This window comes from Leptonotus elevatus, chromosome 19 (genome assembly GCF_054856555.1).
Source record: "Leptonotus elevatus isolate MCC_2025b chromosome 19, RoL_Lele_1.0, whole genome shotgun sequence".
NCBI lineage: Eukaryota > Metazoa > Chordata > Actinopteri > Syngnathiformes > Syngnathidae > Leptonotus > Leptonotus elevatus.
Window position 1 is genome coordinate 12422176 of NC_141257.1, and position 15237 is coordinate 12437412.

Sequence of the window (15237 nt, forward strand, 5' to 3'; positions counted from 1 at the left end):
CTATCCAGCTGTGCCGTCCATGGTTGATCAGCCACCACGCGTTACAATCTTAAAAAAAAATAAAACATGAAGCAACCTGCCATTTATGTATGAAGACAATTTTGGACACCATGTTAAACTGTTCAACACTTGTTGAGGCACCACAAAAATATATAAGCTAATCATTAGCTCAGAATTATTAGCAGCTAATAATTCTTTCTTTAAGAGGCAAACTCTTCACATTTTTTGTATATATATTGGTGAAAGTTTCATAAAGAAATTGGCTTAATTTTGTTTTTCATGAAAATACAGTATTTTGATCTCATCTGTACTTGGTGTTGGACTTGGACCTTTGTGACTCGCACTTGGCTCAGACTTAATAAAGGTGGGCTTGACTACATCCCTGTTCGTACGTGATTGCTGGCCATCGTGTGTTGGAATTTGTGCTTTTTCTGTTCTACTCGTAGTGTGGATTTGATTCAACGTACTCCGGAGTCTATTAAGCTCCAACCAGAAGAGGCATTGTTAATTCAGAGTCCACTTATTTGTGGTCTACTGAAGAACAACATGGTGATAATGCTGACAATCTACTGGCAATCAACTATTAAGAGAAGTTGGGCAACATCCATATTGACTTCTGCTACAGAATATTTAAAATGAGTTTTTCCACATCCTTCATAAAGATAACACTGAATTTTACAAAGAGTTACCAATGTTCCAAAATTGAGTTTGTGTGTCCACATATAAGACCAAACAGTTTCACAAAGAACCTGTCTTTGAGTGGAACTAAGTATCTACTGTATTTTTTTTTTTTTACTTCTTGATGGGACCTGCCCCCCCCCCCCCCCCCCCCATCAAGAAGTAAAAAAAAAAAAATACAGTAGATACTTAGTTCCACTCAAAGACAGGTTCTTTGTGAAACTGTTTGGTCTTATATGTATATATATATATATATATTTCCTCCGCAGGGTAGCCGGGCTCTCCCTTAGAGATAGGGTGAGAAGCTCGGTCATTCGGGAGGGACTCAGCGTCGAGCCGCTACTCCTCCACGTTGAGAGGAACCAGTTGAGGTGGCTGGGGCATCTGGTTCGGATGCCTCCTGGGCGCCTCCCTGGGGAGGTGTTCCGGGCATGTCCTACCGGCAGGAGGCCCCGGGGACGACCCAGGACACGCTGGAGAGACTACGTCTCACGGCTGGCCTGGGAACGCCTTGGGATCCCATCGGAGGAGCTGGCTGAAGTGGCTAGGGAGAGGGAAGTCTGGGCTTCCCTGCTAAAGCTGCTGCCCCCGCGACCCGACCCCGGATAAGCGGAATTGAAGACGGAACGGAAAAACGGAACGGATGGGACCTGCCCTATTTAGCATATATTCTATAGCATGCAAATGGGATTATAAATGGAATATTAAAAAAAAATACAAACGTAAACACTAAACACATGTTCAGGTAATTATTAAACATGCAAGTCATGATCTCTTAATATGTAATTTACTTACTAAAGGCTTTCTCATTTGTGCTATAAAATTAACTAATACGTTCCGTGGCACAGATTAGAGTGGAGGTGGAGTTGAGGGGAAGGTATTTAGCAGTTTAAATGAAAATACGGGAGAAAAGAAGGAAAACTATTCACTTCACTTTTTGCTGTTAAATTCTCAACGGTTAACATTTTTTTGTCTATGCACTGTACTCTATATGTACAGTGTGTGTGTGTGTGTGTGTGTGTGTGTGTGTGTGTGTGTGTGTGTGTGTGTGTGTGTGTGTGTGTGTGTGTGTGTGTGTGCGTGCGTGCGTGCGTGCGTGCGTGTGTTTTGGGGTCTCACAGTAGAGGATAGTGTTCCCGCTGCCAGCTTCCACACAAAGGCAGCTTTCAGGACTCACCTGCCCACGTCCTCTACCACTCATTCACATTCCTCATTACTCCAGCCAAGAAGGAATGGTGGCCACATCATGCAAGCAACTTGGATAAATAATACTTTGTCTGATATGAACGAAGCAGCTCTTGCCAACGGCTGTGAACACGCCGGGTAACAGTAGGATCCATTTGAGTTTTTTTTTTAATCAAAAAAGAGATGTTAAGAAATTTCAAGTCAAGATTAGATTAGATTATCCACGATTTGCTTCCAGATGTGACTTTAGATTTTAGAACGTAAGTGTGCCGTGTGAATGCGATATATACCGTACTATTCAGTCATTCAAAGATTCAATGAGTAGGAGTGGTACCGGTAGATATATTATACAAATATATTTAACGCAAAAACATCTCCCTCTCTATTCTCTGATCTTTCAAACTCAGTTACGGCTTTGGCATAGCTGTCATTTCTGATATATTTTCAGCTGCTGCTGTTCCATATTTTTTAAAGCATATAAACAAGTCAAACAAAACACAGTGTTTAGCTCCTTTGAAGTTAAAGTGGGTGCAGTTTTCAATTCAGCACACAATTTAGTATGGAAATACATTCTTAAGTGGTGTATTTCTGTTTGTGTGTGTGTGTGTGTGTGTGTGCGTGCATGCACCACAGTGCCATCCAAAAATTACAGCGCAAAGTTTTATTTCACTTTCAACTGTTTTTTTCCCCTACCAGTAAACAGTTGGGGAACCGTGACATAGTTGTCAATATTTAATGTACTACCACAAAGAAAACCTGATGGCAGATAAACAGGTGATCTACTGCGTTGCAGTTTGTCATAAAACAATATAAAAACACATTCTCAATCATAGAACTAAAAAAGCAAAAAGTGTGTGCTTCTTAAAAAAAAAAAAAGCAGCAATGAAGTGAAAACGCCTCAGTGTGAGTTCCTTGGAGCTACAAATTAGCAAGGGCAGATGCACTTATGGATGCCCACAAGTACCTGGCTCTAAGTAGCGGCAGAGGTCTGTGGGTCACACATCAATCACGGACTATTATGGTGGCGACAAGCACTGGAGGACAAGCCACAAGGCTCAATAAATTGTGTGAAGGCGTCAAGGTGAAAAGCAGGGGTTCAAGGTGAGGTGAACGTTGGGCAGGAATTGTACATTTTATCGCATAGTGAATCCCAAGAAGCCATTAAAATTATTCATATGTAATATGCGATCCTAAATGACACTGTAATAAATTGTCCTTGTCTTCATGTGACATGGGTGAAAAATAGTCACAATGCAGTACATGATGAATATTTCACAGGTGGAGGATGGATCCAATCGTTCCTTTTTATCTCAACCTTCAGGGCTACTTTTTTCCAATTGTGATTCGGCCGATGCATCTTATTCTGTGTTCATATGGTTTCTGCAGGTGCTGTACAGACTAACAAAGACCTCCGCCAAAGCCAATGATAGCTGGGATAAGAACCAAATTGTTCTTTGAGATAATAGAGAAAAGGTGAGATAACTAGATGGCTAAAGAGATTAACTACACTACAGGTAGCTAGAAAGCTACATAGTCTGACTCAGATAGATAGAGTAGCTAGCTACACTAGCTAGATAGAGTAGCTAGCTACACTAGCTAGATAGAGTAGCTAGCTACACTAGCTAGACAGACAGACAGACAGACAGACAGACAGACAGATAGACAGATAGATAGATAGATAGATAGATAGATAGATAGATAGATAGATAGATAGATAGATAGATAGATAGATAGATAGATAGATAGATAGATAGATAGATAGATAGATATTCATGTCGTTTAACTACCCCCTTCAACCAGCGTCAAGCTCAAGGTTATTTCCTTGGTCACGAAAGCTTGCCTCCATTATTCCTTTTGACGATTGGGCCACTACTAGGTTTCCAACACAGAACATTGGGCAAGGGAGAGTCTGTATACAAATACAAGTCTGTCTAACTTTAAAAAAAAAACTGTCACTAGATTACTAAAGGATATTAGAAATAATAGTACCTAAATAATAGTACAAATGCACAGGTTAATTTTCTTTAAAAAAAAAAAAAGGTTAAGATTAAATCTGTTCCTCTTTACACAAAAGAAAAACTAATTGCTTGGCATTTTCTTCTTTATCCCAATGTGAACTCAACATTGACCTTACAACCAAAGTAACTGTGATTCTACTGTTATACTCCAAGTGATTATACATTTATGTAGTTTGACCAGTATAACCCGTGTTGAAAACACGTTTGACACCCCTGCCTCAGACACTCCATCTTAGTGATGGAAGCCTAAATCTTGGGTGGTTATACCTAAGAACAGCATGACTCATACCATTGTTAAATAGCAGCAAGCGTTTAGGTAACTTTGCCTTGGCTTTGCGTGTGTCCAAACTCGATTCAATCACACATCTGGCACTGTGTTTTGACTGGCTGGGATATGCCGACACATTACTTCAGCGAAATGAGGTGTACTGAGGAAAAACACAAATCTTGCGGCGAGGCCCGGCTAAAATTAAACGCTATGATTAAAGGCCTCAGTTGTGACAGTAGTGCAGGGAACCAGAGGGTAACTGGACTGAGCCGAGTAATTGCAGAGATGCCCAAATTGGTAGCCTATGTAAATGCTGCATAGAATATGTCACAAGTAAGATCAAAAGCATTGATGCTGCAGCAAAACTTGACATGGGTCTCGTCGGTTTAGGCTGCCCTGAAAAGTTCATCTAATGTTTATGTCAAGCTGCGAAACTGCTCTCCCAAATGTGCTCATCCTAATTACAAGCTGAGGTTGATGAATTACTCAACTATATGCTACACTTCAACGCCACAAGGGCTAATTAACACAACATAGATGGGCAGAAACAATCTGGAGGATGTCTCCGCCACCTCAATGAAACTGTCGGCTGGAAAAACAAAAACAAAACATCTCAGCAGAGGGTTGTATCGCAGACAACCAGGATTTATCAGCTCAAAGCTTACACCGAATATAAAATTCTAGAAAAGACACACTTGTCAATAAACACAAACAGCTCGAAGCGGAGTTCATCAAACATGCAGCTCATCTCATCTGTGCAGCCGTGACACGCAACCTTAATTAGATCGACCTAAAAACAATCAGACCTCGACATTGGCAGAGTCAAGACCCGGTGATTAAAAGAAAATATAAAGCGACCGAATGAGATGTTCACAAAAATGGCTGGAAAATTAAATTAAACATGACGTGACAAAACAATACAAATGATACAGAATATTTTATTTTATGATAAGAGTCAGAGACGCATGGATTATGGTATCTTTAAAGCCTTCACTTTCCACCTTAACTCATTCCAACCCAAAAATGTATAAGTTTTAGGGTTTTTAAAAAAAATCAATTCGGCAATATACCGCAAGATTACAACGTGCAATTCTCGGATCGATTCGATATGCGACCGAATCGATATTTAATCATCAATTTTTTTATGGAAATATTCAACAATACGTCTTACTTAGGGTTAAGGTTTACACGTTAAGCATGGAAGAATGTTATATTAATGGAAAATTAAGCCTTAATATTTTATTTCAATGCTGTTTAAACAAGAAACTGATTGTTTGTTAATTACAGTGGCTCACAGTTATAAACCTGAAGTTTCAGATGAATAAATAAATGTTCATAAAAATCTTACTGTGTACATGTACAAGTGTACTGATTAGTATTTTCTAAATGTGATTTTTTTTTTATCGCAATAATCAATTTATAGATCCATATCGGGATTAATCGTATCGAATTGAATCGTGACCTATGAATCGTGATAGGGATCAAATCGCCAGATACTAGGCAATTCACACCCATAATAAGTATGTTTTTTTTATCTTTGTCATTCATTCCCAAAAATTTATTTATATACGTTTTTTTGTTTTTTGTTTTATGCTAGAGCATACAGACAGCTTTGATACAGCTTCTGGCAAGAAGAGGTTGCTTAAAGCAATGGTAGTTATTACAAAAAACGGCCAGCAGGTGGCATCAGAGTATAAGAGATCAGCCAGGGCCATGTTGCAACAAACTTTTTTTGGCAGTGTTTTCAACAGGTTTGTGAATAATGAAACTTAGTTATATTCTAATGCTGATTGCTGCAAAACAGAAACAAATACAAATATTTATTTCTTCTGGTAGGTAGCATGTTTTTATAGCAAAAGAACAGAATATTCTGTGGGCTTTGCAAAATCAGTCAAAATCCAGTAAAACAGACGAAAAATGTGAAAATGTCTGGGAGTGAATGAGTTAACTGTACATAACCTTAAAACACAAGCATCAAAATCACGCAGGGGCTTAAGAACACTCGGACAAGATCCAAACCTCTTTTTTCCACAAGGGAGGAGGGTGTTACAAAACATCATATGGACGTAAAACTCCCATTAAGATGAAGAGCTGTCGTATCCAAAGAGACAACTCATCAATCAGAGGGAATCTGTTCACGGCAGGCTGTCAGGATCCGCCTTCCCATGAGAGCCCTTCCACAGAATCCGAGATAATGACAACACTTTATTCCAGGAAAGTCTTTTTTCATCAAAAACACACAACAAGTGAGTGGTAATTCAATTCCAAATATAATGACGTTACTTTGGGATTTAAACAAAATGAAAAGCAGGTATTTTATGCTCTTTTCTTTAATATACTACCTTCAAGATAATGAGAAACTTTAAAATCTACAGTTCTCATAAAACGATGTAGAATTATAGAGTCCATATACTCACCAGGCACAAAATCATGTACACGCACATAATTTAATGAGACCGAATAGAAAAACTATCCCCAAGAAAGTATCATCATTCTGCCCTTACAAAGAAAACCATACTGAGAGCTGTATCATATTACTGTATTATTATAATAACTACAAGGACAGGCAAAATATTAGATACCCCTCTCAGTATGCTGTAGTGCAATTCAACACTACTAGAAAGCATGCTTGAGAAATAAATATGCTTGTCAACTAGATAGGCATGTAGACAACCATGCTGTAACATTTGGCGCCTTCACCATTCCAGTGTATCCAATGCAGACTACTGGTAATACATTTTAAATTAAATATTGAATTAATTACATTAATATTTGTCAAAATTAAAAACGTATGTACAATAATATGTTAAATGCAGCCCCACTTGTTTAAACACGTTATTCTGATTAATATTGTGTTTGTGAGTTAAGCAACAAAATACACCTGTTTTTATCTATCTCAGAGGGCGGCCATTTTGCCACTTCTCAGGTGACATCACAGTTTCTCAGGGCTCAGGTAACCAATCACGGCTCAACTGTTTTCTGAGTTTGGCCATGAGATGTTCACAAGCTGAGCTGTGATTGGTTGTGACCTGAGTAACAGTGATGTCATTTTCAGTTGATAGCAGATGGCAAAATGGCCGCCCTACTGCCTTTAGGCTCCACCTCCAGGCAAACCTTAAAGGAATAGTTGCCTCATTGAGCCATTTTCAGCAGTAAAAAGTTAGTATTTTGTCCAAAAGGAATTTGATAACTTCATTAATTTTCTTGTACAATTAATACCTTTAAAAACATTGTTTTCTACTTGCTGTTGACTGAAGATGACATCACCTGTGCTGAGGAAGTAACGACCAATCATGGTGCACCTGTTTTCTGGGTTTGGTCAGCAAACTGAGCCATGATTGGTCGTTACCAACTTCCTAGTAGCACTTCCTTTAGTTTTTAAAAGTATTAGTTGTATACAAAAAATCATGTAGTTATCAAATTTTATTCTGGACAAAATATGAACTTTTTACTGCTGAAAATGGCTCAATGAGTCAAGTATCTCTTTAAATAGGATGAGAAGTATATGAAATGGATCAATGGATAATGTTTATTAATCATCTATTTAGACGAGAGACCTTGTTAAATTACAAATTATTCAAATCCTCAGAATTTCAGCCTCTCGACAGTAAGTATTCTCAGATTTTCAATAGTCTTCAATGAAAACAAACTGATTGTCTTTGCGTTTAATAAAATGAGACATTTATAAACATCTGCTTTTACTTTAAAAAAGAATATCCAAAATGTTGGCCTATTTTCTGACACGTTACTGACCAAACCTGTAGCTGAATCCCAATAAAAAAAAATGTTTTATGTGAAATAATAATTTGAAGAAATGTCCTGTTTCGGAAATGATTTATCGAAATTGATTCATCCAAATCATCGATGGATTCATCGATTATTCAAATTATTGTTGGCTGCAGTCCTACTTACAAGTCATGTACATAAGTCACATATTTTCCACTATGTTTGGTGCTCAAGAATATAGTCCATCCTTTTTCTATATCGCATATCCTATTCCGGGTCTGTGGGAGCATGCAGACGACACTCGGGACCGGTTGCCATTCAACATGAGGGCACAATATTTTGACATTGAGGACATTGGACAGATCAGTCCAATTTAGTGCCTTGTTTATTAGACAGCTACTCCAAACATCACTAAACATGTGACATTCTACTTGAGATCAGGTGGCAGTAGCAGGTCCATGTCGGACGACAGCGCCAACCTCCACAGAACCTGGCTGCATCACGTCAACAATATATGACTCCAGACGAAATGCTTGCACTTTGCAAGCATAGGCTACATGCTCCCATAGCTCCCACATCCACCTCTCCCATTAGAGCATCTTGGAGCACACATCTCCACCAGTTACATGCATGAATAAAAATAGAGGGCAAGGTGAGAGAGAAAACTGGATGAGTGCATTGTTATATTTCGAGATGCTGCTGCAAACAATACATTGTTTTGATAGCTGATAGGTTGGAGAATACACTTTTGGAAATAAATGTATTATGCCCATTGCAGTGAGCTGACAATAGGTATGGAAACGAGCTTAAATCGGAGAAGACAACCAATGAGACTAACGCTGAAAAACTTGACATGTATAATGTTAACAGAACAATTATATCCAGGTGCTTATCAATACAACATCCAAACATCAATACACGAGCAGCACAAATCACACACGAGATCCCACTTCCTCCAGCGCACACGGCTCTTACCGGGTAGCCAACTGAGCTCTAGTGGGTCATTTTCCTTTTCACGCCACGTCCCAACATTTGATACTAAATTCAGCAGACGAACGCGGCTCCCTTCGTCGGGATATGAATGGAGAAGATGAGCTTTAAATGATCCATTTTCCACATCCACTACGGTAGCCATTCGCGACACGCCCCCCGGCCGCCGCTGATTGGTCCAGACGCTCCTCCGACGTCTTGACTGTACGGTATAGAAAAACACTACAGTACACCTCTGGATGCGACCCGGTGCTGTGGCTTCTGTGACCCAGTTACACACGAGGAGCGAATTGTTATAGAGAAACCTGTTTATGCAGCTTAATGCCTGTTAAAACAGTAGTAAGACTGTGCACGAACATATCAAGTACTAAGAGATGCACTGGGGTGTCAAAAGCTTTATAAATAAATAAAGCAATCAAATAATTTCAAATGTATTCTTTAGCAAACACAGAGATATTCGGTTAACATGATTAAGACAGTTTTATTTGTATTTATTTTTTATTTTTTTAATTTAGTTTTAATTTGCAGCAACTGCACTTAATCGCTACTGTGCAACCCTAAAAAAATGGGTTGGGTCAAAATGAAAAGATTTTGTTGTTTTGCTTATGCTGTAGATCAATTTTTTGTTCATTCATTGCGGTACGTTACGTTTGGCTGTAAGTACTGCTATTTTTGTAAAATGTGTAAATTTCAAAAAAAGTTGTTTTGGGGGGGAGACTGTTATATAGACAGGTGCTAATAATTACATTGATGAACCAACATTTTTACCGTGGCATTTCTAAGAATCTAGCGCCCCCATGCGTTTCAGAGTTGTAACCTGCATTTTATATTCACACTTTCCCTTTGCTTTCGAGTCGTTTTATTTGGGATTACACCGGAAAGGTGGAGACTAACTGGCGATTAGTGCCCCTTGACAGATTTTATTTTATTTATTTTTCAACACGAAAAGCCTCACACAAAGAGTTCATTAAAATTGGATCCCGTGATACGTCAGCGGGGCCGCCATGTTAGATGTGGCAGTGCTACCTCTTTAATGCAGGTAGTCGGGTAGATGCACTGATCTTCATAAAGTGCTTTTAGGTAAGCCTCTCATTCACCCATTCATACACACGAACACATTAATTTTTGGAACAGGCACCTAAAACAACTTTTAATACAATATGTTGGTTTTACTGTAAATGTGTACTATTATTAAAATGATCTGTCTATCACACAAATGTCATCAAACTCAGGAAGAACAGTTCATTGAGCTTAAAGAATGGGAGTAACGCTGGAAGGAAAACATAATTAGCTTTCATAAGTACACGAGTAAACACTTTGTATAAATTGTACTTTTTTTTGTGTGTAATCAATATATTTACAGGAGGGAATGTTCAAAATCGCCTTCTTTGTCTATGTTTTAGATAACACACACCATACACAATAAATTAACACAATATTAGGTATGCATGTGACTAAATAAGCAGCAAACAGAACATAATATTTGCATTTTAGGCCCTCCCTTTTTAGTGCCAGATGAGGAAGTACATCTCCTGATTGGTAAGTCTTAAAGAACATCTACTTTCAAATATTACATTGTTTTCCAACAATATATATATATATATTTGAATGCTAATTTCTCCAGGAGAATGATGCAATATTGTGTTGCTACATTCTCAAGATTCCATGATAGATGACTTGGCCTTTGACCATCTTCCTTCTCACTTTGAAGCACATATGAATATTTCATATCATTTTAATGATATGTCTATTATTAAATGGCATCATTTAATTTCACTGCCTTTACCATTTTGCTAGATCAAGTATCTGTTTGAGAGACCATGTCATCATTTCATTTATAACACTTTTTTTTTTTTTTACATAATTTGTCTCAGAGAGGCCTCTCGTAACATGATATAAATGATGATAAAAACATATATTAATCAATTTTCTATTTTCTATACTGTTTGGCCTTTCTAAGGTCAAGGGTCAGCTGGAACCTTTCCCTAAGTCGAACTGGTCGCCAGTTAACTGCAGAGCACATAAAGATAAGCGATCATCCACACTCACATATAGAAGATGATCATCCACACTCACATATAGAAGATTCAATTTATCTAGCATGCATATATTTTTTAACTGTGCAAGCAACGGGGAGAACAAACTCACACAAGGCCAGAGATTAGATTTTTTTATTTTTTTATCTTTATGTGGTAATTGAGAACTTCTCAAATTCTCCGACCAAATAAAGAAATAATAAAATACATTTTGGAGAAAAAGTGACATCTAGGGGTAGAGTTGCATATAATCGGTTCAAGAGTGGATACAAATTTAGTAAGCGTGAATAGCCACATGATGAGATGATTTGGGCAATAATAATGCAATATTAATAATAATTTTTAATTTTTCATCCCCCAAAAATGTCATAGTTAACATTTAAAATAATTCCCCCTAGAAAGTACTACCATGGGCCTCGCTGAGAAGTCAGAAAATAATCAAGCTTATGTAACCACTTGAAAAAAAAATTCTGTTTAAAGTTGCAAATAAATTCTACAATGTTACATTTAAATCAAGATATATTTCACCATTTTAAAGTTTTTTTTAAACATAAAAATTAAAGTAAATACAAATTCATGCATAATAGCTCATTTACACATGTAGACTATATTTTGCCCTAAATTTTACGGACGTATGCTGGCAGCAGACTTGACGCACACTGTCACTAAGGGGGGCTGGTTTGCTGAAGCTCGCTTGAAATTTAGATAATAACGATATTTCCCGGCCGCATGGTCAGAATATTTACCCTATTTCCCACCGTTGTGAACGCAGCAGCAGGCTCCTCCTAAACCAGAAGTAAAATGCGATGTTTTTTCCCCGAAGTTTAGCGTGACAGGCTCATGCGTCTCATACGTTAGCACTGACATCGGTTGCCTATCAGACAAGTAAAAGCGTGGAATTATTGCATAATGTAGCCTGAATCTACCACACGTTCAACGACACAGGAAATCTGACAACGGCATTCTACTTGGAAATACAGTACCGTAATCAGGTAAGTGATTATGTAAATATACAAGTCTAAACAATAGTATAAATGCTTTACCTCTGACAAGAAAGCTCACTTCATTCTTAAAGTGTTCAATAAAGTATTAGTATTGCTGCTGGATTATAAATTGTACACCAGTCTGTTCTGACGTAAGTCATGAAACATTTTGTTGTCAGAAAATCGCCACATTTTTCAATAGCTCACTCATTGTGGGGATTTGTGGTCTCCTTGACCTTTGGCATTGCAGGCAGGGTGCTTTAAAGTTAAGTTTTAACAAGTCATAATGCCAAGTAAATGCTTTCAAATTCAACATGCATAAGGAGGTCCATGTTGTGTTAATGTTTAATTGCGTTTAATGAGAAATGTTCAGTTAAAGTATCATGAAATACAGTGCATTTCAGTTAAACATACACAATACAGATTCTGCCATTAAAATCGATCATTTTCACTTTATTGTTGTTTTTTTTTTTATACAGCTCTTGTGTGTATTCTCTATTAGATAGTGCAAATGTAGAGTACCTAATGTTGTGGCCAGTGAGTGTCTGGACACTTGTTCTCATTATCTGCTCTCTGTCACGCAGTAATCATGAGCGACATGCTGAAGACTCAGGAAGATCGGGTCGTTGACCTCAAAGAATGGGCGAAGCGCTGGGATGAAAACAAAATTGGCTTTCATAAGCCACAAGTACATGAGTAAGATTGTATCTGTGGAATCACAGTTTTCAGGAATGTATGGGGCGAACATGACTTTATTTGCATTACATAATGTATACATGATGAATTTTTCATTTTGTTCTATTTTTGCAGGATGCTGGAAAGTAAAATTGACAAAGTTTTGGCCGAACGAACAGGAGTCCGCTTTTTTTTCCCTTTGTGTGGGAAAGCTGTGGATATGAAGTGGTAAATAAAATCGGACTATTGTATTCTAAAAGCAAGTATTGAGTCATGGGTTACTTTAGCCACTGTTTATCAGTTCTGTAGCTTTTTTTCACCCCTTTAAGAAACCAAGCATAACCATGTGATTGTTTCTTCAAGTGCAGTTTTTGACCAGTGTTTACTATGATCATAACATTTCAAAGACATTATATATATTTTGTATTTCAATGTGCATCCCAGGCTAGCAGACATGGGCCATTCAGTGGTTGGAGTAGAGATTGCTGAAAAAGCCATTCAACAGTTTTTTGTGGAGAATAACTTGACATACAGCGAGGAGGCCGTCCCTGCTATACCTGGAGCCAAAGTCTTCAGGGTAAGTCCATTTTAGGTGTCTAATTTGAAATTGATTATGTCATTTTAATGCCATGCAATCACATACACTTTATTCCACAGAACTCAGAGAAGAGCATCTCCTTGTATAACTGCGATCTGTACAGTTTAACTAGGTAAGTATGTTGTGTGTAAAGTATTTACAAAATGTTAGAATTTTCTTTTTGGAAAGTTCCAACCAATCTTTGTTTGTCACAGTTCAGTTGTAGGTCAGTTTGGGGCTATTTGGGACAGAGGATCTCTCGTGGCCATTAACCCAAGAGACAGAGAAAAGTAAGACCGCGAATCTTAGATGAAGGTTTTCATCGTTATATATAAAACCGACACTAAAACAGTAAAATTGGGTCAATAACTCAATTTTTAGGTTATATATTTATACTAAAATACACAATGAAGTGTTTTGGGTTGTCTGGTACGAAACACAACTTTTTGGATTGTTTTAAACGAAAACAACTACATTTGTGTTTTTGTGTGTGTGTGTGTGCAAAGATTATTTTGTGAGTTATTCATTTTGACCCAAGTTTTTGGGGTTAAATGAATAATCCAGGAAGTTGCCAGCCCCTTTTTGATCCAATTGATTTGTTTTCTTTGTTTTTTTTTAACGCAACTGACCCAATTTGGGTTATTTTTGACCCAAGTGTTTTTAGAGTATAAGTACACAAATGAAATGAGATAAATGAAAAATGAAATGAGCCCCCCCAAAATATTTTAGTTTTGTAGGTTATTCATTTGACCCAACTTTTTGGGTTAAGTGAATACTCCAAAAAGCCGTGTTGGTTTCTTTTTGACCCAATTTGGGTTATTTTTGACCCAACTGATTTTATAGCGCAGATACATGGAACAATGTACACAACAACACCCCAAAATATGGTTGGTTGCCTTGTGGGTTATTAATTTAACCTCAAATTCAAAAAGATTTGAGTTCTTAAAAAGCGTTGGTCCTTTTTTGACCAAATTTGGGTCATTTTTGACCTATCGGTAACTGTTTCTTTTTTAGTGCAATACCGTCTGGCACCAACATGTAAAAAAAAAAAAGTGTTAACAATGTCATGATGTTCAAGTCATTTAATTACATTCTGTCATATCTCAATTCCATAGATATGCTTCTCTCATCATTTCTTTGATGGCCAATGACTGCAGATACCTTTTGTCCACGTTGATGTACAATCCGGAACTTTATGACGGTAACGTCCTTCCATCCTTATTTTTGGTTCTCTGTCAGAAAAAAGTAAATATTTCTCTCTAAAATAGTAAAACACAGAATCGATGATGCTTGTTTGAGTTGCTATTTGTTAAACTGAAGAAATATTCCGCACCAACTTTCAGGCCCCCCTTTTGCTGTGCCCGGTGAGCAAGTGCATGGCCTTTTTGGTGAGTACGAAATCAACTTCAAAGATATTTGTCCTTTCAGTACTAAATGAGATGATTGATTTTTTCAAATTATTTATTTGTTTCTCCAGGAAAACGCTGCAAAGTAGAGCAGATTCTATCTGAGAATGTCACAGAAGACCGACACCGGGCTTTGGGTGTAAACTACATGATTGAGCAACTGCACCTCATCACTCCCAAAATTAGTTAATATATATATATATATATATTTTTTTTTTTTTTTGCAGACCATGTGGAACATGATCAGGACGATGATACAAATTTAGTTAAATATGTTGATTTAAATAAAGTCTCTCTTCCATATGATGTGTATGTACTATGCTCATTCGCCACATGAAGTATACTGTGCCCAATTTATGAAATCCAATACAAGACTTTCCAGACATAAAATGTATTATTAAAGTTTATTATTATTGTTTACTAATGTAGATTATTGTGATTTTATTTTTCAGTGGGGTAGAACAGCAGATAAAAGATGTGTTCTGTATAATTGTCAAACAAATTCAATCAATCTTTCCCAATTATCAACCTTCTTTGTTACTTCTTCGTTCTGACAGCACTTATTTAATTTGTTTTCGAAATAATTATCAGGGACACAGACAAACTGTGAAACTAAACAAAAGAAGAACATTTTTACCACGTAGCAAGGGGAGGGGGTGCATAACCAACTTACCTCCAATTGGTTGTTGCCTGGT

At 37.4% G+C, this 15237-nt stretch overlaps 2 protein-coding genes across 2 annotated transcripts in view; one reads left to right on the forward strand and one right to left on the reverse strand.

The window, feature by feature from the left end:
- The window catches only part of ext1c (exostoses (multiple) 1c), a 74225-nt gene extending 65159 nt beyond the window's left edge, over positions 1-9066 (reverse strand). The window contains exon 1 of the mRNA XM_086062983.1: positions 8851-9066. The gene's annotated coding sequence lies outside the window, so the exon portion shown is untranslated. The remainder of the gene's footprint in view (positions 1-8850) is intronic.
- Positions 9067-11696: 2630 nt separating this feature from the next.
- LOC147158017 (putative thiopurine S-methyltransferase) lies at positions 11697-14845 on the forward strand. The gene is made up of 9 exons (XM_086062984.1): positions 11697-11893; positions 12469-12580; positions 12695-12787; positions 13004-13136; positions 13217-13269; positions 13352-13426; positions 14252-14337; positions 14480-14524; positions 14614-14845. The coding sequence occupies exons 2-9, from the start codon at positions 12474-12476 to the stop codon at positions 14730-14732; spliced, it is 711 nt and encodes a 236-aa protein (XP_085919110.1). The 5' UTR covers positions 11697-11893; positions 12469-12473; the 3' UTR covers positions 14733-14845.
- The last annotated feature ends 392 nt before the right edge of the window (positions 14846-15237 follow it).

Excerpts from the sequence above, each read along its gene's own strand:
- LOC147158017 (XM_086062984.1), top strand. The coding sequence starts at position 12,474 with ATGAGCGACATGCTGAAGACTCAGGAAGATCGGGTCGTTGACCTCAAA. Across the intron at positions 14,338-14,479 it reads CAATCCGGAACTTTATGACG|GCCCCCCTTTTGCTGTGCCC; the intron begins GTAACGTCCTTC and ends ACCAACTTTCAG. Across the intron at positions 14,525-14,613 it reads GCAAGTGCATGGCCTTTTTG|GAAAACGCTGCAAAGTAGAG; the intron begins GTGAGTACGAAA and ends TTGTTTCTCCAG.